Consider the following 26,501-nt stretch of genomic DNA (forward strand, 5'->3'; position numbering starts at 1 on the left):
GTGCCGGGCAGCTGGTAGCTGCAGGTGGTAAGGTGGGAAGCAGAATTTAAAAATACATTTTCAAAAGACTAGCTGGCAGCTAATAGGCTGTGAGCGTTCGGACAAGCTTTGGAGGATACTTTTTAAGTTCTGCTGCCTCTTCCCGCCCTGCTGCCCAGCACCTGCTGCTACCAGCTGCCCAGCACCACCACTGTCTGGACCCTGCCACTGCCCGCCCCCTGCCCGCCCCATGACACCCGCTGCTGTCTGCCCCTGCACATAGGTGTGTGCCAGCAGTGCTTCACCGCTGGCACACACCTATGGATCAGACCCAATACATTGTGGGTGCTAAAAAGCACCCGCGATGTGCCGCTGATGGATCCGACCCGATTGAACCTGCCGCAGGGAAAGGTGGAGTTAGACCTACGCACTAAGGGGGAGGGTTAGGCTGCGGGGAGGGGGGAAGGGTTAGAATGTGTACCTGAAAGGTGTCAGGATCCTGGCCATCCCAAGCGTCGCAATCCCAATACCATCCCATCAGAGATCTCCAACATATGAAATAAAATATCTACAATACTTCATAATTGGTTATGTTTCCTAATGCACTTCCTCTAGTGCGCAATTAAAACTAATCTTTTTTTCTACTTTGTATTAACTATTTATAAGGCTGCACCCCTATGAATAATATTGAATATAAACATTGCTAACACTGATATCATTTAAATAAAATAAATTAAATAAAATTTAATATAAAAAGTTATCATTGAAATACCAGGTTTTAGACTCCACTTAGCTTTCATTTATCTGCAACTAGACAATGTAAAACTGTGACCCTTGACATAAAGGCAGTCCATATTGGAATAATGAAGATTGATGGAAAAGCAAAGTTACATTTAATGAGGGAAATATACAAATCTTTGTTTATGTCTGTAGTTTAATAACACCACCCTTTTCACTCGCACATGATCAGTGCACAGTGATCATAAAAATGCTCTTTTGATCAAGTCCATTCGTAAATACTTGCACATGTAAGAAAATAATATAATAGTATCAAGTATGTTTCTATCAGGTAATTTTTCAAACTAAGTATTTTAATTAACAGTAATAATTATATGGAAAACCAGTGAATAAAGATTGAACTATAATAAGCACAAGTGGCACATGCAACCTCAAAGTAATTGAGTAATTATAAGATTATAGACTGTGAAGACAAATCACAATACAGCCTGAATGGCACAAGTATAAACACAGATTGTGCAGGTAGGGTCAGTACACAATGAGTGCCATGTTTCACTGTGCCAGCCATGAGAACTTTAGCTCTTCCTGACACACACAGCATGATTCACCGCTTAGACCGGGATGTTAATTGACGTTATGCTACTGGTGATTACAATACGTTCCTTTGATATTTTACAGACTGAATCATGGAAGGGAACACAGTGTTATAACAGGTAAGAACTTCTTCACCTCTTAATTACTTATTTTGGGAGATACAAAACCAGTTTAACTCTGTCTACCATAGGAGCATTTGTGAATGGTGTTGTGGATTATTATTGCACAGTAAAGAGCTCATTACCCTTAAAACAAATACACAAATTTAACTTCCTAAACCGAAAATTTCCTCATTCTCCTTTTTCAAAAACAGCAAACATAAAACAATACTGCAAAATTATTCTAGTTCTCATTTCCCTATTCTACAAAATCGTGGACATGAGGTATGGAGTTTTTAAATAACAAAATATTATATATTGTTTCAAAGCTGTGTTACTTCCTAGCAAATATTTAATGTGGCCCCTTCCTCTAGTCCTGTGTGCTGTGATGTGAAGCCTTTTATTCCCCCCCCCCCCCCCCTTCCCCAACGAAGGTTTCTGTGCTTATCACAGCCTTGAATGCAAACTGGTGAGCAGGGGAGCGGTGTGCGAGTTGAGTGACCAATTACAAGCTTCAAGCAAGCGATTGCTGCTTGTGATTGGTTGTCCTGCTTACATTGCAACATCCACATTTCAACATTTCAAACACAGTCGTGTTTACTACACAAGTGTCTCTCCATAAAGATCAGTGACTGAAGGCTTCACTGTGTTCCTATTGTCAGTGCTGTAACTAGGCATTTTGGTGCACTGTGCCAGAAAGAGAATGAATAATATAGCTAGTGGCGGTAAGTCTAGGGCATGAAAGGACAATAGCCCGGATGCTGCCAACCAGTTCCCCACCCGCAGAGCATATGTACTGCATATGTGCTGTGTGCCTGGCACTGCCCTAGATAAGGCCCTGCCTTTTTTTGACAACTTGAAAAGATAATACATATAATTAATATAGATCGGTAAGGATACACCATACTTAGTTGCGTGATTATTTAGGGCCTAATTCAGACCCAATCAGAAGGGACCAAAGTCATCCCCGTTCCGATGGTGGAGGGTGGGGTTTGTGCATGCATGTTTATGCCCATGTGCAAACCCCCCCTTGGAATTTCACACTCACTGAGCCGTTCGCTCCAGAGCGGCTGGGCGGTGGCAGACATCAGGCCAGAGCACGCTGGGCGTTCCCCTGGGTGGCCGATGCCTGCTTGGCGCGGTTGGCTGACGTCACATGACCTCAGTCCGCCTCATATTCGGCCATCTCCCGCTCTTATAAAAGTCCGTTTTATTGGGGTTGCGCTTACCTGCTCACTAGACAGCGGATATAGACAGCAAACTGGTCTGAATCAGGCCTTTAGTTGTATATTATGGCATCAATAAGCAGGGATTGGACTAATAATTATGTGATTGGCCACAAATCCCATTTTATAGTCCCCTTGATTCAGGAGGGTATACTGCTTCCTGGACATTCTGGTAGCGTTGGCAAGTATGGCACTGTAAACACCTAGGTTATTTTAGGAATAGTATTCTGCTTAATAATGTACAGCCTTCATATATACAGTATTATTGCAACATGTTGCTTTACTTTGTCTTATTAGAAGCTTGAATATGACATGAAGTAGGCGAGGAAGCTGTGACTGCAGTACAGGTTATGCAGGGAACATACCACTTGTAAAACCTCCCCATGATTGTATTGTTTACATCCTACAGACTCATCCAGCAAGAACTTTGTTTCCACTCCGTCATACTGGTTATTTATTCTGTTACTGCATAGCTAGTCATTAACATTATCAAGAGCAGCTCTCCTGTGTGCATTTTATCAGTCTGTTGCAAGAGCTTGTGTTCACATAGCCATAAAAATTGTATAACATGGAGACACTGATTAAATACACCCAATAAAGGGCTTAGTATTGAGTAGGCTAAATTAAACATGACTTGTATAACAAAAGAAAGATACTGTATCTCCTGCTGCTGCTGCTGCACAATCTTCACATTTTAAATATATTTCAATTATAAAAAAAAGCCATATTATTTATTTAAAGGGGATATTTATGATCTGTCATTTATAATTCTGTAGCCCAGCAATAATAACCAGTTCGTATAAACTAATTTGCTCACTTATTTTACCATATTAAGACATTACCATAAATTCATTGATTAAATATTGATATTGGCATTGATGACTTTTTAGCGAGATAACAGGAATATACTTTAAAGGATTGGCCATATTATGCTACATGTAGGTTTTTAATGTTACTTTTCCTGTAAGAAAACTAGAATTCCTAGTAAGATATATTGCATTTGGACTTCTCTATGTTGAGCCATTCACTACATATATCTGCAATGGCTTTTTAATTGCCATCTGGCTCCATTGTATTACAATTACAAGGATTCCTATGCAGGAGCAAATAGCTCCATGTTTTAAGGGTCTGTGGTACATGAGGTTCAGAGTTCAAGTCCCCTGCATGGCATTCTAAACAGGTATTTTAAATACAGAGGGATTTACCTAATGCAAGGGGCACACAAATCACACTACTACTTATAGCAGACAAGTTAAATGTATTCAGATGTTATGGGTGGTTTGGTGTTTTATTCCATTGCTTGGATTATATACTGAGATTTGACTGTATTAAATAAAAGAGGATTGAACTTAAGATACAAATATCTGTTGTACCCACCAAAACATCAGTAGAACACTGGTCTTGCGATGCTGAGGAAACATAGGATCCTCATGGTTGCACAGTTAGCCAACGTATAGATGGAGTAGTTTAGTGGTGTCAAACTCATGGCCCTCCAGCTGTAGAGGAACTACCCGTCTCAGCATGCCCTGCCACAATTTTATCAATCCATCATATAAAATCTGTGGCAGGGCATGCTGGGATGTGTAGTTCCACAATAACTGGAGGGCCATGAGTTTGACACCCCTGTAGTTCCGTATTAGAAAAATGATCTGTCGGGGAAGATTCCTGGGTACACAAACTTCTAGGTGGCTGCATCCATCCTCACTATCGACACACAAAAATGCATAATTACATAACAAGATATGAGGAGGTCCTGTCTGCCAGAGCTTACAATCTAAAAGAACAATGGGCGATGGGCGGATACAGAGAGGCTGCCTTTTTGACTATCTGTAAATACCCAGTTTGTTGTATAACTGTCTCCAGTTGTAATGCGCAATGGAATATGCTGCGCTATATAAGAACTGTTAATAAATAAAATAAATAACTTGTGGACTCCTATTGACACTCAGTTACACACACTCAGCTGAGATGTGGCTGAGATGCCTATGACTCCATCACCAATGGTTGTTCCAATGGGTGTGGTATAGGAGCCTGACAGTCATTAGCCCTACGTTGGGATCCCGACTGCCCGGACTCAGACAGCGGGGGGAGCGCTCGAAGCCCCTTGCAGGCTCGCTGCGCTCACCACGCTACGGGCCCAGTGGCTCGCTACTCTCCCCACCTATTCTATTCTCCCTCTATGGGGGTCGTGGATCTCCACAAGGGAGAATAGCCGGTGGCCGACAGGACCCCGAGTGTCGGGCTTTTAACAGTCGGGATCCCGACGTCGGGCTAATGACTGTCGGGATCCAAACTGTTGGGCACCCATCCGGCACCTGTTCCAATTGCGTACTCACCCTGACGCATGCACAGATAATGGAAATCACAAGATCCACCTGCAGAACTAACTTGCATGAAACTCTGAAGAAACTTCTATGGGGCAGATGTATGAAGCAGTGATAATGGAGGAGAAATGATAAAGTGCCAGGTACTTTGGGGGAAATTTACTAAAGGAAATTTGTAAAAAATAGGTGTATTTGTATCCAGAAATACACTTATTTTTGGCATTTACTATCCCGAAAATACGGCAATTCATATTCGCATTAATGTGCTATCAATACGAATACGAAGTGCCGTATTTTCGGGATAGTAAATGTCAAAAATAAGTGTATTTCTGGATACAAATACACCTATTTTTTACAAATTTCCTTTAGTAAATTTCCCCCTTTATCACCAGCCAATCAGCTCCTAACTGTCCCTTTTTAAACTCAGCCTTTCATTTAACAGTCAGGAGCTGGCTGGTGATAAAGTACCAGGCACTTTATCACGTCTCCTCCATTATCACTGCTTCATACATCTGCCCTAATGTGTACAAGTGGACCAATGACAGGTCGAGCAGTTGCTGGCAATTAAGTGATGATAGAAATCATCTGCACTTGTCCTGTGGAAGATCCCAGATGGTTGCTCAAAAATGTAGGCAAATATGCTTCAATTCAGTGTCGCTGGTCCTTAGCAGCAGGGACAGAACACATTTCTCTGGTAGAGGCCATAGGTACCATATTTGCAGGAAGATAAGGGTAATGGATTGCCATATGTTTCTACCCCCCTACTTGCCTCCTTAATGTTCTGTATATTGCAGAAGTGAACTTCACTGTGTCAAAACCAGGATCAGGGGTTGCTGAACCCTCTTTCCTTTGTACACAGAAATATGGCTCTAAAATATGTTAGAAGGGGCTTGTAAATCCCACCCCCTAGAGCAGCCCTCCAGCTGTTGTGAAACTACACATCCCAGCATGCCTTGCTATAGTTTTAGCATTCACTAATAGCAAAACTGTTGCAAGACTTGTAGTTATACAACAGCTGGAGGGCCATAGTTTAGCCATGTCTGCCCTAGAGGAAACATTACAGACCCCTTTGATAAATAATTTATTTTTAGGTCTGGCATGACAGGCATAATCTTTTAATCTAGCTGTAGGGGGTGCTTATTGCCCATACCTGTTCTAATCTGTTCTAGTGAATGACTTCAAAATAATTAGTTTTTAGCTTTTTTACCTCAAGAACTGGCAGACCTCATGTGGAGTGTCCCGGCATCGTCTAAACTTGTGTACATTCTCAAGGAACCACAAAACAATTATCATTTCCCTCTAGCCCAGTGGTTCCCAAACTTTTTTGAATCATGGCACCCTAGAGTATCAGAATATTTTTCATGCCACCCCTAAGCCAAAGATTCTAATTGGGAAAGTTAGAAAAAAAAATTAAATTAACTATATTGTGTTTATATGTGATTCTAGATCAGGGTTGCCGACTTTGTTATTCTCCTCTCCGGGAGAAGCCCGGAGAGGAGAGTTTCTGTAGCCACTCAGGGGGCGGGGCTTAAGGGTGACATCACTAAGCCCCGCCCCTATGCTGGTAAAACAGGGGATTAAGGTATCTCCGTGGAGGGGGCGGGGCTAAATCGCGTCATTTAGCCCCGCCCCCTCCTCGAAAACCCGAGGATTGCGGCATTTTAATGCCGCGATCCGGGGGTTAGCGGGGGTCCCCCCTGAATCCGGGAGGGTTGCCCACCCTTCCGGGGTGCCGGGAGGGGGTCCCGATTTTCGGGAGACTCCCGGAAATTCCGGGAGGGTCGGCAACCCTGTTCTAGATTCAGTTATGTGGGGAGGGCCAAGATTGGTAGCCAGCACCTATGAAGTTGCTTATTAAATTAGCCATAAATAATTTGAGTTGATACTGGACCACCAATCCAAGGCACCCTTGCAAGTGTCTCGAGGCACCCCAGGGAATCACTGCTCAAGCCCTTAGTTTTCATGCGGGACCTCACTGTTCAGGTCATGTGTCTGGGAGGAACCTTTGTAAATGATCCTTATAATCGCCCTTGTCACTCGATGTCACCATAGCCAGATCTTCAAACACACTTATATAAACAGTTACTCATTGTGAGACATTTGTGACAGTTATGCTCTTCAGCCTCTCTCAGAATAATAGCATTTAGCTCCATAGTCATAGGGTAATGAGAATGTGCCTAGCACCGTAATGCTGTATCTGTGGAACAGATTCCCTGAAGCACAAACAGATAACACCAAACATATGATGCGCAGTTCCTCCTTACATAACCAAACTAGATGGTATGAGAAGGACAGTTAGGACATCATTTTAAGTCCTTAGGAGAACACAATACGAGTACAATGATATAATTATCCATATACACAGAGTAGTGCTTTAACAGGGCTCTATGCCACCCTGTGGCATTCCTGCATTATAAATACATGATGTTGTACAGAGGGGGTGGGTCTGCTAAGCACCAGGTTGTGTAGCACTGATCCGAGCATCCAGAGGATGGTCCAAACGGCTGTACACCTGGAACGTCCAAACGATGCTCTGGGGGTACTGTCACAGTGATACCGACTGTTTCAGATTTGATGTGGTCATTTGGTCTACAGCATAATGATCGACAGTCATTAGGTCGACATGAGAAAAGGTCGACGTGGTTCTAGGTCGAAAGGTCATTAGTTTGACAGGTCATTAGTTCGAGAGTGTCTAGGTCGACAGTCAAAAGGTCGACATGGGGTTTTTCACTGTTTTTTGAGCCTACATGTGCTTTTTGAGCCTATTTCATGCACTAGGGCGTGGTGGGAGAACAAAATAGTGTGCCGAGCTTATCGAGGCACCGTGCCCGAAGCATTGCGAGCGATGCGAGGGGATGCAGTGCACTTTAAACTGTGTCCATGTCAACTGTGTTAACATTCAGGTAAAAAAAAACAGTGAAAAACCCCATGTCGACCTTTTGACTGTCGACCTAGACATTGTCGAAATAATGACCTGTCGAACTAATGACCTTTCGACCTATAACCATGTCGACCTTTCCCCATGTCGACCTTTTCCCATGTCGACCTAATGACGGTGGACCATCATGCTGTAGACCAAATGATCCCAACACCTTTTAAATAACCTATTAGCCAGAAGCAAGAGTTGTGGGTCTGCAGCACTGCTGCTTACACAGCCCTGCACTCCTCTGTTCCGCTCACTATGGGCCAAATGTAATAGGGCGAGAGAATCAGAAAGTGAGAGATTTTGGGAGAGTTTTACCATTTGTTTTTAAACGCCAATCATTTACGCTGAAGAACCAGGTTGATTTTGCCATGTAAATGATTGCCGCTTTAAAAAAATGGAAAACCTCTCCCAAAATCTCAAATTTCTGATTCTCACACCCTATTACAGTCTGGTGCTTAGCTGTGTCAGTATAGCCAAGCACCACTGTCCCAGGTGATCGAGCTCCAGCGCCCAACAGCTTCTCAATAACAGGGTTTAGACACCCCCTAACTGCTGGTGACCCCGTTTGCATAATGGTAGTGTCACCCTTGTGGGTAGTATTCAATGCCTCAGATTTGCCGTATTTTACAGCGAATCTGGCAACTCGCCGGGGTAACAGCGAATTTTCTGTCAGAAAAAAACAATTTGCCCTATTCAATGGAGCCAATTCGCCATATATGATTCGCCACAATTCGCCGATGGTTTTCAATGGGGTTTTTAGTGGAATTCACCGAGAGTGTATTCAATGCTCAAATGGAGAACTGCTTTCTCCATTGATTTTTGCCATGATTCTCCGTTTTACATTCGTCATCTTTTTTAGGTGAACTGGAATGTGATCTTTTAAAAGAAAGCGTTTTTTTTTTTTTGTGTCAAAAAATCAGATTTTTTTTTCTGTGAAGGGGCATGCTATTTTATTCATGTGCTTGCAGCACATGAATAAATATTTTTAATATTTTTTTTTTAAACAATTTTTTTTTTTTTACACATTCGCCAGCAGGGGGCCGGGAGCTGCTCATTAATATTCATTTATTCACTGCACTCTGGTCCCGATCATTACATATGCAGGATTGGGACCAGTGAGTGCAGCGGCTCCTATCCCAGTCCCCTGCCAGCTCTGGGGGGCTCTCCCTGTGTCCCTGCCAGCCCTCCTTCACCCCCACAGTGTCCGGCGCAGGCAGGGAGGCTTCCATCTCCCTGCCTGCAGCCGTCCCCCAGCTCCCTGCGGCATTCGCCAGGGGTGTTAAAATTTGCTGCCAGGGGCAGAGAGCCCCTGAGGCGTTGAATAGGGCTGACGGGCGGCTGACGGGCGAATCTCCCTGAAGGGAGAATTGCGTCGAAAGTGCTGCGAATCCTACACAGGATTCGCTGCCAGCCGCGATCCCGGCCATTGAATACTGGCCTGTGTCTGTCTCATTGCTCTCCGGTTTCATAGAGGCATCATAATAAATGCTATGATGGTTCTATATGGAAGGTATTTATGCATACATTCATTTTATTCATTGTACAGGGGATGTTTAAATTGTATATTTCTAGATGTTTCTGTGCATGACTCAATATACTCAAGAACCAAACTTATGTGCATGTCCTTTATTGTGTGTCCCCGTAGTAAATGACCCCATTATATGAAACTTGTCTAAGATTGAAGACTAATGGGTTGTTGTATGAAGGAGTGAGAAGAATAGAGACGTTGTCCATAGCAACCTATTAGTTTCTACTTTCATTTTATATCATTTACATGATAAACGCTACGCTCAAATCTGATCTTTCTTTGGCCTACTTCTCCATCCTTTTCACTGCTCGATACAGTACCTTGGTCCCTATGTTTGAAAGTTCATAAAAACACAGAACGACAACAATGGTTGTCTAACATTTGGTTTTTAAATCATAATGATTGCTAAATTGCTTTGTGTACATATATGAACCGTATATCTCCCATTCCACTTTAACCTTGTAATGGGGCCTACACATGGGGCGATTTCGGGGCATTTTCTAAGGCATCTCACTAGATGCCTTAGAAAATGCCCTTAAATCGCTCTGTGGGGGTTATTCTGGTTGATTCACAAGGGTGCAAATTCACAGCCTCGTGAGTCCACCAAACCCCGCCTTGTGAGTGGTGGCTGGCCGTCACCCATTCGCAAGGCAAATTCACATGCAGGGCAGCCTGGTGGGTTCTGCCCCCCATCATTTGATGGTCGATGACCATCGAATGATGCCGAAGGCTCACGCATATGTAAGTTTGCCTCAGAGCAACCATTACAGATGAGTGTCTGCTTGGGGGGGGAAGTAGGCGGGCAACTGACATCCAGTGATATCAGCTGCCCGCCCCCCGCCTGTCTGTTATGCCTCATTAGCATGAGAACGCCCATAAGATGCTAGGCGTTCCCATATGGTATTGGGGCAGCCCCACGCCCCTCTTCGCCTCCTGCCCGCAAGGTTGCTTGCATGTACCCGGTGAACAATCTGTTTGCCGTGGCCGCACGCAACAATCACATGCACAGAAATCCGCATCGAAGAAACACCGATCCCCGTGCAAACGAGCCCCTTGTGTGAATGTACTGAATAAGGGCCTGTGTGTAGGGGCTATAGAGATAATGATGCGCGGCCCCACGTGACGCTATCGCCAGCATGCTGAATAAATCTAATAATATCGCTGGTCAGGACCAGTGTTCTCCAGTGACAGTGCTGACACATGGCTGTGTGCTGAGCAATCTAGCATCTCTCAGAACGCTCAGCAAACCTGTGTAGGCCGTTTAAGTGCCACTAGGCACAAGATTGAATGGAATTTGCATAATGGGTGCACCACAATTCCATGGTGACATAAAGAGGTGCATAGGAAGAGTTAATTCACAGAGAAAGGGCGCTCTTATTATCAGCCGCTAATCTAGTAATTCCATCACCATTTCTGCAATAGTAGATGCTGAAGAAGCATAATAAGTGTGGTTTAGCAGCATATTCTAGGGTGACAAGGAGTAGGAGTGCGCAGTTGGAGTGTTACTGGGAGGCACTGCAGTGCTAATGTTGTTCCTCCTCCTGCAGAACTGACAGCATGCACTAGAGGTCTTCACAGCACCAAGAAAAGAAGATTTGAAAGTCCGGGAGACAAAAGGAGACGAGGAGGAAATACAGATTCTGTGCCAATGCAGCAGCACAAACGACAGACAGAGTTAGTGGAAGGAAACCTTCCCGTGTTTGTCTTTCCAACTGAACTTATATTTTATGCTGACGATCAGTCAACACACAAGCAGGTTTTAACTTTGTACAATCCCTATGAATTTGCCTTAAAGTTTAAAGGTAAGTTTTACAGCAGTTTATGCATACTATATTGAAAATAAAACCACACTGTACAATCCAGCATCAAGGGCTAGACAAGAGTTAAAAGGAGTGGTGTACTCTCGCTGGTAGATATGGTTTGTTTATACAGCTCGACTTCAATATGGTAATATACCCAGATTGGGTAATATCTTAAAGATGAAGGCAGCCATTGCCACAAAGCACCTACAGGTAGCATCAATCAGTGTTATATAGTGTGATGATGAATTTCAGGTCATTATTATTATAGAACCAGGTACAGGTCATTATTTTAGCAGAGAAGACAGTTATTACTGAGGTGATCATCTGGAGTCACGTAAGAGCTGATTGTACATATATGCATTTAACTACCCTACTATTTATTACCTCAGATATTTGGGCCTGGTCATGGCAAAAAATATTGTGTAAGAATGGGCCTTATTCAGCATGGATTGCTAGTTAGAAAAAAAGGCAGTTGCCTGTGATGAAAAAATTGCCACCCAGAAAGAAAGCATAACCCACCCCTTGCAAAATTGCAATCGCAGATCCATTTCCTAAAACCAAAACCATTGAACAGTTTTTCCTATCTGCGCCAGTCCAGGACTTCCACTAATCGGCTTAGGAATCAGGCTGGAAGTGGACATCGCTGACATCAGAGACCCACCCAATCAACCACTAGGTTCAGGAGGCTGTGCCAGTCCCAAACTTTGCCGCATTTCCCTCATCCCTCTTTGGGCACAGCAAAGAATGAATGTCACAGGCTTGGGCAGCTGTGGCTGCAGGAAGACAGTCATGCCTGTCCTTGTGTTTCCCTCCTATGTCCCTATAGATTGTAAACTTGCAGCAGGGCCCTCCTACCTCCAAGTCTGTCTGTTGTTACCCAGTTTGTTTTATCCCTGTCTACTATTGTAAAGCGCAACAGAATCTGCTGCGCTATATAAGAAACTGTAAATAATAAATAAATGTAGCCCAACTTCACCATTCTTTACTCAGACAGCTCTCTGAAGCCACACCTCCCCTCCCCATTGTCTCCCCCTTCCCCCAGACAGAGCCGAGCAGTGAGGGGCAATCTTCAGGAATGACGCCCACCCCCTGCTGCTGAATTCTCTTCTGCATTGTCTGGATTACTTTTACAAAATGCTGCCTCACTGATCCCACTGTCAATAACTTTAAAAGTTTGCGCACACACATTGCACGCACACGCTGCCCTTGCGCAGATGTCCAAAAATGGATAGTTTACAATTTTAGGTGCTCCGCAACTGCTGGTAAATCAAGCCCAGTTTAAATTATTAAATAAAACACACACCCACACCCACACTATAGTCTTTTTTTTTTTTTTTTTAAAAACACTATAAATTATTTTAGCCCAAATATGCCCCACAAATTGTTTTTCTTATTAGCAAATTATGTAAATAATAACTATATCACCTTGGTTCAATGCGATTTTATATCCAACTTCAGGTTTAAATGATTCAATTAGATATTACAAAAAAACGTATGTATGGTCATTTTTGGAAAAAATGTCATCCAATTATATGGTTATGTACGATCTGTTCTCAGGCCTGCGACAATTTGTGGTATGTTATAAATAAATGATAGCAGTAATAATCATAATCGCAATATATTTTTTTTATAGTAGATTCATTTAAACTTGCTTGGAATAGATATCAGAACATTCTTACAAGGAACAAATAGGGTTGAAGTTGGCAGAAAGGATAAATGAAAAAAGCAGACTAGGGGGTTTATTCTAGTTCATTCTTTCTGACAAAATCCTTCTTAGATGGACAAAACCATGTGCACTGCAGGGGGGCAGATGTAACATGTGCAGAGAGAATTAGATTTGGGTGAGTTATTTTGTTTCTGTGCAGGGAAAATACTGACTGCATAATTTTACACTGCAATATAGATCTCACTTTGAAGAAAAACCCCACCCAAATCTAATTCTCTCTGCACAAGTGACATCTGCCCCACCTGCAGTGCACATGGTTTTGTCCATCTAAGAAGGATTTTGTCAGAAAGAATGAACTAGAATAACCCCCTAGATGGGCAAAAGAGGTTTTGATCTGCCATCAAATTCTATGGGGGACATTTACTAAGATAGGTGTTCTATTTCAAATGGGACGTTGCTATGGGCAACCAGTTAAATACTATATATTATCTTCTAGAAGGTGCTAATTAAATAAGTAAATTCTGATTGTTTGCCCACAGCAACATCCCATGTGAAATAGAACTCCATTCTTAATACATTTCCCCCTATGTGTATAGGCCAATTTAAGGTGTCTGTACAAAAAGATGAATGAATGTAATGACATACAAATAACCTCTTTTAATGCATAACCAAAGCAGAAACATTTTTGAATTACCTTAAAGGGTTAATTAATTCCACCCACTTTTGTTCCATTGGTTTACTGTTTAATCAGCAAGTAAGTACATTCTGCGCTTGCCAAACTTTTGTTACTCTCAATTCTTATTTGTTCTGCCTTTATTTGACTTATTTTAAGAGCTTTCTTTTCTTTTCTCTTTTTAAATTAAATCATTTGTATTGATTTTTGCACAAAAACAAAAGACAATACAAACACAAAATAGTAGCAGCTGGGGTTCAAGTAGGAAACTGCACAGTATATGGTTACAGATGGTAAAGAGACATAGGATCATGCACGACTGGGAAGGAATATACATCATGGTATGGAAAAACAAGCGCCGTTATAGCACTTTTGTAACAGCTCAAATACCCGAAGGCGCCATTCTGGTATGACCACATGGGAAGCAATACAGAGTACCTACTATGGGGCAGTATGGATGGTGTAATGGTTAGCATTACTGCATCACAGCGCTGAGGTAGCCCGGCTCTGTCCCCGGCGTCCATGCCTAGCCTAGTGAGTGCCTCTCACACAGCGCCAGTAACCGCCAGATTCCCTGCGCTGGCATAGCGTCTCAGACGCTCATGCATCTCAGTAATTATTAGCACGTGCACCTCATGTGGGCACAAGTGCGTCCTATGCACAATAAAGGAGGCATTTTCAAACCCCCACTATCCATGTCGGCGAGCCCCCACTATCAAACCCCCACTATCCATGTCGGCGAGCCCCCACTATCAAACCCCAACTATCCATGTCAGCGAGCGACCTGTTCATACCCCCACTATCCATGTCGGCGTGGAGTTGATTTTAAAAAGTGGCGAGCGCACCGAGCCCGAAGCATGGCGAGTGCGAGGGGACACGGAACACATGTGATTGGTACATGCATGGCTGTGCTCTACTTCTGGGTTCGGCACTTGTCAAACTTTCTAAAATAAACTAAATAAACTCCATGCCAACGTGGATAGTTCATACCCCCACTATCCACGTTGGCATGGAGTTGATTTTAGATAGCGTGGCCTTTTTTACCATGATCTGCCACCGTCTGAAGTGTGCCAGAAGCATGGTTAAGATGGCACCTCTACATTTGCACAGACAGGAAAAATCATTGGATGGTGAGTGAATTGAATATGGATGTGCAACAAGATACGAAATTTTCATAATTCAGTCTCAGATTTGCACAGGGCAGGTTTTCGTTCTGTCTTAGCAGCGGCTATCTGCTCACAGTTATTTATAGTTGAGCAATCAGTTCTGAATTAGACCCCAAATCACTTTGTTTTTGCAGGAGTGTATCTATATAGTCCTCTAAAGGCTGCATGCCTACATCCTGTCTTTGGAAATGGTTTTGCTAACTAAAAGTGCACTTTGCAGTACAAAAGTGTAGAACTCCTTACCAGCGGCAGCTCTTACTTCTGCGGAGGAGGGGGGCTACAGCAATGCGTCCTCGCCGCAGGGCTGGTATATGCGCAGTAGCTTATACAGTACTGCACATACGCAGGCCCCAGCCTCTATGGGCTGCTTTTGCAGCAGTCCACAGAGGCATATTCAGTCTTGTGTGTCTTACAGTACATATATCAGAGTTCATTTATCCTTGTATTTGAAATGGCAGCTCACCCAGACCTCTGCTGGCTTGTCCAAATCCACTCACTAATAAAGTTTTATTTTTTCCTCTAGTTCTGTGTACGTCCCCCAACAAGTACGCTGTTGTCGATGCTGCTGGTGCAGTGAAACCTCAGTGCTGTGTTGATATGTAAGTAATATAAAGATTTTCTATAGCTCATATAATAGGCAGTCATTTCCTGTGTTCTTTTATACATAGTGTGGTAACGTAGCCTTTATATTGGAAGCTGATTCTGGAGGGTATGGGTCATTAGGTGTACAAGTGTCTAAGTCGACAGTTAAAAGGTTGACCACGATTGGTTGACAGTCATGGGGTCAACACATGAAAAAGTCAACGTGCATTAGGTTGCCACAAGCAAAATGTTGACATGAGAAAAGGTCAACATCAGTTTTTCTAGTTTTTGGACACCGTATAAGTGTACCGTAGTGCTCAACCTTATGACTATGAACCTAGGCACTACTATCAGCCTAAGGACTGCATATTCTAGATTCCTTCACCATTGTTCTATTTCATTTGGATGACCACAAAACAGTAACAGTACAACGCTTACAGCTCTGTCACTCACTAACAGAGACCTATAACATAGTCACTGGCGGTGGCGTATCTGTAATGGGTGCAATGTGCACACGGGATCCCAGGGGCCCACACTACACCCATTTTTTAAATACTTACCCTCCAGAGTTCAGTGTCGCTTGCAGTTATCGCTGGAAAAATGGCCGAAGTGCCATTTTCCAGCAATCTGCACTCTAATGCTCAGACTCCACACCGCTACTAGTGAGGAAATCTCCAGAAAAATGGCTGCCACACCTTTTTTACAGAGATCTGCGCATGGAAAATAGAGTCTGAGTGCTCTAGTGCTCAGACCCTGCTACTTCCGTCACAAGTGCATCCCATGCACAATAAAGGACGCATTTGCTAGTGCTCCATGTTACATACTAGCAAATGCCTCCTTTTCAAGCCCCCACTAACCACGCCAGCCCGAAGCGTGGCTAGTGCAGTGAGCCCCGCGAGGGGACGCCTTACGCGTCCTCCCAACCTGTTCATACCCTTGCTATCCACGTCGGCGTGAAGTTGATTTTATAAACTGAGCCTGAAGCGTGGCGAGCGCAGCAAGCCCCACGTGGGGACATGCAAAACGAGCCCAAAGCGTGGAGAGCGGACACAGAATACACGTCAAGTAATACGCGTGCGCTAGCCACGCATCGGGCTCGCTGTGCTCACCACACTTTATAAAATCAACTGGATAGTGGGTGTATGAACAGGTCCGGAGTACGCGTACCACGTCCCCACGCGGGGCTCGCTGCGCTCGCCACGCATCGGGCTGGTGTGGATAGTGGGGGTGTTTCAGGAACACATTCACACCTGTAATGTCATCCATCTTAAACAATAATGATGACATGTTTTAACTGCGCTAACTGCATAAGCTCCGGCTAGCCGCGAACATACTGACTACGCTGACTACACTCTAACTGCATAACGCTAACTACCTACGCTAACTACATCAACTCTGGCTAGCCGCGAACGTACTGACTAGGCTGGCTGCAGCAACACAACGCTGATACTGACGGGGACGCTGACTACGATAACTACGCTGGACGCGGGAACACTAAGCTGATTCTGACAGGGGCGCTAACTACGCTGTTCATGGGAAGTCTATGCTGATTCTGACAGGGACACTATGCTGACTATATAACTGCCGCCGTGAAACTACACAAGTGCCATACTGACTGCTTTGTTTTTACACTGCAATATAGATCTCACTATGAAGTAAAACCCCACCCAAATCTAATTCTATCGGCACATGTTATATCTGCCCCACCTACAGTGTACATCGTTTTCTCCATTTGAGAAGGAATTTGACTTTGTGAGTGAACCAGAATAAGGGCCAAAATGTGTCAGATAATAAAGAGAGAGGTGTCTTGTGTCTCCAAGGTGAATAGGTCTTACCCAAGTTCTCTGGGGTGTGGTATGAAAAGTCAGCATTAAGTTTGTTGACATTCTGACCGGATGCCAGTTCTCATGAGCCGCCCCTTTTTAAAATGAGCTGTGTCTAAAGGCCCCCATACACTATGCGATTTTGGGACAATTTCATCCGATTTCGGCACTTTGTGTCGATAATCGGGTGAAATCGGCCCAAAATCGTAGGTGTGTGATATCTGATCCGATCCGATGCGCGGTCCCGTGCGCATCGGACCGGATCAGGGAGGTCGGACGGTCTGTACATACGATCACGTCCGACCTCCCTGTATGCATATGCCTGCCACCTGACAGGCATATGCATGCAGACACCGGGGAGCAGTGGGGCGGGCAGCAGGTCCCTGAGCGCCGGCGAGTGCTGCTGACTGACCTGGCCGGGCAGTGTACTTACACATAGCAGCAGCGGGGACGGGCAGCGCAGTGGCGGCCATTATATTTTTAAAATACTTGTCAAATGACCGGCCGCTCTCTGATTGGCTGAGAGCTCTCCGGCCAATCAGAGAGCGGCCGGTCATTTGACAAGTATTTTAAAAATCTAATAGCCGCCACTACGCGTCCCGTCCCCGCTGCTGCTATGTGTAAGTACACTGCCCGGCCAGGTCAGCAGCGCTCACCGCACCCGCTGCCCGCCCCCACCACCACTGGCCGCCGCTGCCCGCCCCCACTACTGCCGCTGCCCGCCCCCACTACTGCCGCTGCCCGCCCCCACTACTCCTCACCGCCCTGCAGCTCCCCGGGTTTGTTTTTACATGGGATAAATCGCATGCGATTTATCCCATGTAAAAAATGGCACATCAAGTGCCAAATTGTATGTGAGCCTCCCGGGGAGCTGCCGGGCGGCTCGCAGGTAAATTGGGTCCGACTTGTCCCTAGGACAAGTCGCCCTATTGTATGGGGGCCTTTAGTGTAATGTAGATGGAACAGTGTTCTCCCTCATTCCCAAGAGCAGATTAGTGCGGTGCACGTGGACTTCTGCGCTGTGCTGCAGCCACATCTTCCCTAATCAATGTATTGGTATGGGTGGTCACCAGCTCTCTAAGCAGTGGAAGGTTTGCACCTTGGGAATTCCTTCTAATTACTTTTACTTATGTGTTTTCTTGTAATTTTATTTTGCTAGTTATTTTTTAAATCAGATATTAAATTGGTTGCAATTCTTTTTCTGCGCTTCAGCGTCATCCGGCACAAAGATGTCCGAGCCAGTCACTTTGGTGTTATGGACAAATTCCGCCTACAAGTGTCCGAACAAAGTCAGAGAAAAGCGCTGGGACGCAAAGAGGTAATAGCAACACTACTTCCGTCTGCTAAGGAGCAACAGCACAAAGATGAGGAAGAGAAACGGATTAAGGAACATCTAGCAGAAAGTGTTTTCTTTGAGCAGGCACCGTGCCAGCCAGGTCAGTCCTCATATTATAGGCCATGTTTAGAGCATTTATTTCCTACTGTTCCCCTGGAGATGCTGCAAGCAGCCCCACTTTGCTTGAAGACATATGTTACACAGGCAGTGTCCCTTATAGTCATAAGTCCTGATGTGAAGCTGCTATTGGGGGTTTTCATTGATTAGAATACACTTGGCAGAACAGAGACTCTTTTCCACATTGTGACAGCACATTGTCTACTACTGAGTGAAGCTTAAATAATCACCAGTGGACTTCACGGGAGACTCTCCAATGCTGCCTGTGCTGCTGTACGGAGGGGGGCTCTTTGTGCTACAGCCTGCTAAATCCATTGTGTATGTGCAATTCATCCATCAGCCACTGGGATAAGCAAATGCGCACAAGTACCAGATTCTGGGGACTGTATTGGCAGCAGCCCCCAGAAGTCAGATAGGGATGATAACAAAGTCAGGAGTGGCTTCTCACTGGAATCACTGTGTCGGTTAATCGCAAACTGGACTGACAGTCTCATGGAGACAAAAAAATATTATTTGATGGTCGGCAACCATTGCATTATTTTTCACTCGTGCAGCATCATGCGAGGGGATGTGTAAGTGTAACATCCCTTTGCATGCAGATGCTGGGATTCACGCTGGGGGGCAGGCATCTGGTCGGTCGCCGTTTACCTGTTTGCTAGACTGCAAATAAACGAAGCAAACAGGCCTGAATCAGGCCCAAAATTAATGAATTGTTTTAATTTTTCATGTTGGAAATACATTTCTTGTTAAGTAATTTTTTTTATTACATTTCACCTTTCATCATATGCTAAAAATGGTAGTAATAGCTCGGTGAGCTGTTTGCGAGTTCTTCTCTTTGGGTTGAACTGCTCTAGTCTGTACAATACACATAAGCATAGGAGGTGGCACAAAATCTAGGCACTGCAGGCTCTATATAAAATTGTCCACTAAAATCCTATTTTTTGCTGTAAAATGCCATCAGATTCTATTTTTGTAGTACTGAGCACTTGCATCTGTCCGCATGGATCAGTAGATGCCTGCACATTTATACTTAGAAGGCCCCCTGTGGACGCAGCCTAGTTAGACTCGCCAGATTAGTGTTCTAGGAGGTCTATGTATTGCAGCTTTCTCAGACTTGCTGTAAGTATTAAAAGCATTTAGTTCTGGAACTCATGCAGCTAGGAAGTGTCTGGCAGCCAGGGACAGCTAGAACATGTAGTTCTACAATAGAACATAAGTGTAAAATAAAACCCCACACATTTATTTTCAAATGAAAACGTCTTCAAATACCTTTGATAACTTTTATATTAGCCCAGTGATTCCCGAATCACGGCACCCTAGAACATCAAAATGTTTTCAAGGCACCCCTAGACTAAATGTTTCTTATGGAGAAATAAAAAAAAAATAAAAAAAAAAATATATATATATATATATATATATAAATTAAGTACATTGTATATCATTAAATTAAGTACATTGTGTTATATACCACAGTTATGTGGTGAGGGACAGGATTTGCTTCTGTTTGTCCACATACGTTATGATTGGTAGCCACCAGCACTGGTTTCTGGCTGTTACATTGCCCAAAAATTATATGAATTGATCCTGGACCACCATCCCAAGGCAGACACGGTGCCTAGACACACAGATTGGGAACCACTGTATTAGCCTCTTAAATCCATAACAAATCTTTTTTCTTCTTTCCCGCAATAGTCTTAATAGATTAAAATAAAAATGCAATCATCAAACATTCTTTCTGTCAGCAGAGCTGTAACTATGGCCCTTATTCTGATTGAGTCGGAGGGCTCCGAATGCGGACGGACGGCCTATGGTTGGTGTTTGCGCATGTGCAGAGGCATATATGCGCATGTGTGAACGCCGTGCACGTCTGAATACGGCGTGAATTCTGTACAGAAAACAATCGGTTGGAACAATTAGAACAGGGGGTGGAGAGAGGCGTGAAGGGCTGTTTGGGCTCATTATGATATGTGTACACCCCGCGTTTCATGGACGTTCCCATGAAAATGCTGGGCGTAGGTATGGTAATCGGGCCATGACGCACGTGTGGCCATGACATAGCCGGATGCCAGCTGCCCGCCCATATCCCTGCTTTTGCACGGAGAAATGCCGAGTGGTCTGGAGCACTTGGTGCTGCCTGATCACTCAGTCCAGCATTCGATAGGGCGGTGACTATGGAATGATGGAGGAGGTTCATACAGATGGGGGAGGTGTTCACATGAAAAATCCACTTGCGGTCCGTTTGGTCGGCGTCTGACCGCATTCGGACGGTGTGAGCAATCCGTACGGAAGGCGGGGCTAAGAACACTCGGTTCCTGTCCAAAATTACGCATCCGAACAATTCAACTAGAATAAGGGCCTATATATTTTGTGGACTTCATTTCTCTGGGTAACTTTGGGGCAGATGCACTATACTGTCCCTAACGTTCTAAATAACGGGTCACGCTTCTACAAAATAACGTGGATAATCGGGCACACGTTGCGGCCGAATATATTAAAACAACCCCCCCCACCCCAGCCAATAAGGAGAGCCATTATGCCCACCGTTGACGGCTCTCCTTATTGGCGGCCCTGCGTCTGCATGAACCCTCACTCCCCACTGCCGGCTGTAATGGGCATGTTCGAGATCTCGCTATTACCGCAAGATCTCCAGCGCAGCCCAGAGCCAGCAGCAGGGCTAGCGTCGTCCCTGCAGTGGGGATAGGACAACGCTAGCCCTGAGCTGGCGTTGCGGACAATTTAACGCCTGGGCAGCTGTTAATACATTGCCCCGGCCACTAAATACTGGGGGGGGGATTACAGGGGACAGCACCACTGTCCCTAGCGCACGTTAGGTGCGCTCTACATATATTAGGAAAAACTTAATCCCCCCAGTTAATCAGCGTTAAGTGCAGAAATGCTAAATATGTTTGCTTGGCAATTTTCACACCAATTTTGACAAATTTTGGCACTGAAAGAGTTAAGCCAGGCTAGTGTCTATTAATCTGCTGGAATGGATGTTTCTGGCGATACAAGTCCCTGTCCGAGTGTATAATAATGCACTGCCCAGCATGCTAATTACAGGCCAACCTTTGTTCACTAATTCACTTATATTAATACAAACTAATCTCAGCAACCGCAATGTGCCAAAGCAGTTTTAGTAATGACCATTTTATATTGGGTCGTAAATAGCACATAATTCATTTCATTTTCCAATTTGGCCGCAGATGAGCGGCCATTGGGAGAGTTTCAAAGTTTACAATGGGCCCAATTCAGACCTGCTCACTAGGCTGCGTATATTTGCTACCTAGCAAGCAGGTAAAGACTGAACGCAAACCCACCCTACCTCCCGAATCATGTGACATCAGCAGCTTACCCGAGCATGCCCGCGTTCCAACGGGCACACCCAGCATTTCTAAGTATGCGCCCACTGTTTTTGTAGACAAGCCCATGAAATTCCCAAACTGAAACGCACCCCTGCCCGTTAATCAGGCAGTGAGCTCCAGACCAAATGAAATATACGCCAAAAGGCGCTCGCTGCGGAGGTTGGCATGGGCAGACCCCCACCATCTTGGACGAATTCGGACCTGGGCGAACAGGACTGAATCAGCTCCAATGTGCAGACTGATCCTATCAGTCTCCTTCAGTACAGTTTTGCACATACAATCCAGCTGGCAATAGACATCTGCTGATATGTTTGGAGAACGTCATTCCTTTTATGACATTACATATGTACAGTACATACCAGGCCAGCTTATGATTGATAACTGAGGGGCAGATGTATGAAGCAGTGATAAGGGGGGAGAAGTAATAAAGTGCCTGGTACTTTATCCACGGCCAATCAGCTCCTGACTGTCTCTTTTTAAACTGAGCCTGTAACTGAACAGTCAGGAGCTGATTGGCCGGTGATAGAGTACCAGGTACATTATCACTTCTCCTCCCTTATCACTGCTTCATACGTCACCTCCTCAGTGCTAATCCATTGTGCAGAACACTTGGTGATGAACATTAAATTCATTCTTCCAGATCTCAGAAATACTTCCTCAGGACCCAGTTTGCTGATGGTCTTCCTTGGCATGGTTTGCATTGCTGCACTAATGATGCCCACTTTGGGTGAATTGGAATCTGTGGTGCCTCTCTACCTCCATTTAAGTGTGAATCAGAAATTAGTCGCTGCCTACGTTTTAGGTAAGACTGTTGTGCTGCTTACTGTGTTCCTGGACAGCAAGAATCTGGATCTGTAATAAACCCTCTGTTGCCTCCCCGCCGTTTCCCCGTAGCTCCCCGCACGTGTCCCCCCTTCCCCCAACACACACACCAAACCATACCTGTCTCCCTGAAGCGGACATGGGCACGGAAAGAGCTCCCCACCGCCGTGTTGATGGGGATGCGTGTGCGTGTGAGATGCTCGCGCATCCCTGTCAGATGCAGCGCCTCTGTATAAGTCTTATGCATACCCATAAAAAAGCGACCATGCAAAATCTGGAACAGGTTTATTCAATGTAACACTGGTCTGATATGCGGATATAGTTAAATGCAAAACTTTGGGAATCTGTCATCAAATTGCATGTTTGGTACTTGTGTAGTTTCACGGCGCCACCGCGCGCACAGTCTCTCATGAAACTTGGCAGCTTGCCAGACTCTGTGTTTACTGTGCGCGTGCCGCTCTAGATGTAATGTACGTTATCAGCATAGCGCTGGCAGGTCATTGTGGTACTTGTAGTTCCACAGTGGACACCCCGGCACACCGCTAACGAACGGTGCTTCTAAACTAGACACTCCGGCACACCGCTATCAAAGGGGGTGTCCCAAATGTTAAAATCTAAAATTTAGACGCTTTAGCGTCTACATTTACACTCCCTGCAAACCGCTAAGAAGGGTACACCTAAATTTAGACGCTAAAGCATCTAAATCTAGACTCCCTGCAAACCGCTAAGAAGGGGGCATCTAAATTTAGACGCTAAAGCGTCTAGATTTAGTAGGGTGTAGGGGTAAATAGGGGTGCACTGTGCAAAACACTATTAAACCTGTTCACAATGACACTAGTCGACGTAACAGCTGTTGACCTTGTTAATTCCACTATCCACGCCACCCCGAAGCGTGGCGAGCCCTGCGAGGGGACGCGGTACACGTCCGACCGACCTTTTCATACCCCCACTATCCACGTCGGCATGGAGTTGATTCTATAAAGTGTGGCGAGCGCAGCGAGCCACCGAGCCCGAAGCGTGGCGAGCGCAGCGAGCCCCGTGAGGGGCCGCGCATAACTTCACAAGTATACGCGTCCCCTCGCGGGGCACGCTGCGCTCGCCATGCTTCGGGCTCGGTGGCTTGCTGCGCTCGCCACACTTTATAATATCAACTCCACACCGACGTGGATAGTGGGGGTATGAAAAGGTTGGTCGGACACGTACCACGTGCGCTCGCCACTCTTCGGGGTGGCGTGGATAGTGGAATTAACAAGGTCGACAGCTGTTACGTCGACTAGTGTCATTGTGAACAGTTTTAAGAGTGTTTTGCACAGTGCACCCCTATGTACCCCTAGACCCAACTAAATTCAGACACTTTAGCGTCTACATTTAGATGTACCCCTTCTTAGCGGTTTGCAGGGAGTCTAGATTTAGACGCTTTAGCATCTAAATTTAGGTGCACCCTTCTTAGCGGTTTGCAGGGAGTGTAAATTTAGACGCTAAAGCGTCTAAATTTTAGCGTCTACACTTGGGACACCCCCTTTGATAGCGGTGTGCCGGGGTGTCTGGTTTAGAAGCCCCGTTCATTAGCGGTGTGCCGGGGTGTCCACTGTGGAACTACAAGTACCACAATGACCTGTCAGCGCTGCGCAGCGTGCGCTGCTGCTGCCAGCGCTATGCTGATAACGTACATTACATCTAGAGCGGCACGCGCACAGTAAACACAGAGTCTGGCAAGCTGCCAAGTTTCATGAGAGACTGTGCGCGCGGTGGCGCTGTGAAACTACACAAGTACCACATGTTTGGCTGTGTAGCTGATTCTGAGTCAGAAACTGCTGCAGGGGTTGATTCCGAGTGAGACGCTGTTTTTTTCCAGCAGTTGCATATGCAACTTTAAGCTAAGTAGGAGTGCTTTCTCTGGTGTGCAGCACTGCATCTCAATGCAGGCTGGACCATCCACTCAGAGCAGCTGCAGTCACAGCCATTTCAAGCACCACAATACGGCCTCCAATGCACACAAGTAAGCATCTTCTTCTGAAACCACTAGTGTAACACGCCCACATCAGGCCCATAACACACCAATAACCCGATTCAGTCTTAAATAAGAATTTCTGGTACTTGTGTACTATCACGGCACCCATCGCATCGCAGACCATAAGGCATGCGATGCGATGCAACGCGATTGGCACCTGATGGTATACAATTTAAAATTGTATACCATTGTATATGGCATACAATGCCATACAATGCGATGCGATGTTAAATTGTGTATAAGCACCCTAATGGGGGCTTACAATGTTAAATGCACCCCCACACCACCCCCACTATGAACGTGAACCCGTAGTGTGGTGAGCGCTGCGAGCCCGCGAGGGGCGGTGGTACGCGTCCTCCAACCTTTTCATACTCCCACTATCCACGTCGGCGTGGAGTTGATTTTATATAGTGTGGCGAGCGCAGCGAGCCACCGAGGCCGAAGCGTGGCGAGCGGACGCGCATTACTTCACAGGTATTACGCGTCCCCTCGCGGGGGTTGCTTCGCTCTCCACGCCGACGTGGATAGTGGGGGTATGAAAAGGTCGGAGGACGCGTACCGCCTCCCCACGCGGGCTCGCTGCGCTCGCCACGCTTCGGGTTGGCGTTCATACTGGGGGTGGCGTGGGGGTGCATTTAACATTGTAAGCCCCCATTAGGGTGTTTATACAATTTAACATCGTATAGGGGGCTTATACAATTTTAAATCGCAGTGCATCGGGTGTATGCCATGCCATGCGATTAAAATTTGTGCGACCAAATATCGTGGGCGCCGTGCTAGTACATAAGTACCGAAGTCGGCGTGGAGTTGAGAATAGAAAGTGTGGCGAGCGCAGCGAGCCACCGAGCCCGAAGGGTGGCGAGCGCAGCGAGCCCCACGAGGGTACGCGGACAGCTGTGAAGCCCGCGAGGGGACGCGGATACCTGTGAAGGTATCCGCGTACCCTCGCGGGGCTCGCTGCGCTCGCCACGCTTCGGGCTCGGTGGCTCGCTGCGCTCGCCACACTTTCTATTCTCAACTCCACGCCGACGTGGATAGTGGGGGTATGAAAAGGTCGTAGGACGCGTACCGCCGCCCCTCGCGGGCTCGCTGCGCTCGCCACGCTTCGGGTTGACGTTGATCGTGGGGTGGCGTTAACAATTCGGGTGGCCATTATTCACTTCAGGGTGCCTATTTGGCCTCTGTGGCCCATTTAACATTGTTTCCTATGGAAAAATTGGGTCAATTGAGGCATTGAACAGGAAAATCGGGTCAATTGAGACATTTAACATTGTTCCCTATGGGAAATCTCGGGCATCTCGTCTGTCGCATCGCACCTGATTTTTTAGTGCATTCAATGCCCGAGATGGCCGAGATGGGCGCCCTTCTAAGTAAAGAGTACCTACCGAATTTCTTTATGTTCAGAATGATTCGAATTTTATAGGGGAATTGCATTTACTGCAGATGATTGTTAGCTTTGTGGGCCCATAGAAAAATCTTGAAAGGGCTTCCCCCGAGCCCCTCAACCCCTCCCAGCCTTTGTCACTACAATGCCCCTTAGGGCCAGGAGAAAGAGGGAAGTGAGAGCGAAAGACGGTGCCAGGAGGAGAGAGAGAGAGAGCAATGTGTAAGAAATCTGGTGCAAACATGGGGAACACAGACTCACTCCATGGGGTTTATTTACTAAGATGGGAGTTCTATTGAAGATGGGGGGCGAAATGTAATAGGGTGCGATTTTTTAGACTAAAA

General features: G+C 45.5%; 1 protein-coding gene across 2 annotated transcripts in view; it reads left to right on the forward strand.

Annotated features, from left to right (window-relative positions):
* The window catches only part of MOSPD1 (motile sperm domain containing 1), a 49,293-nt gene that overhangs the window by 19,705 nt on the left and 3,087 nt on the right, over positions 1 to 26,501 (forward strand). For both annotated transcript variants that reach the window (XM_083159517.1, XM_083159516.1), the window contains exons 2-6: positions 1,396 to 1,430; positions 10,961 to 11,215; positions 15,244 to 15,319; positions 18,338 to 18,561; positions 22,581 to 22,742. In XM_083159517.1, the coding sequence (XP_083015643.1) occupies positions 11,062 to 11,215; positions 15,244 to 15,319; positions 18,338 to 18,561; positions 22,581 to 22,742 (616 nt within the window). In that variant the 5' untranslated portion in view covers positions 1,396 to 1,430; positions 10,961 to 11,061. The remainder of the gene's footprint in view (positions 1 to 1,395; positions 1,431 to 10,960; positions 11,216 to 15,243; positions 15,320 to 18,337; positions 18,562 to 22,580; positions 22,743 to 26,501) is intronic.

The sequence above is a fragment of the Crinia signifera genome, chromosome 9 (genome assembly GCF_055691185.1).
Source record: "Crinia signifera chromosome 9, ASM5569118v1, whole genome shotgun sequence".
Lineage (NCBI taxonomy): Eukaryota > Metazoa > Chordata > Amphibia > Anura > Myobatrachidae > Crinia > Crinia signifera.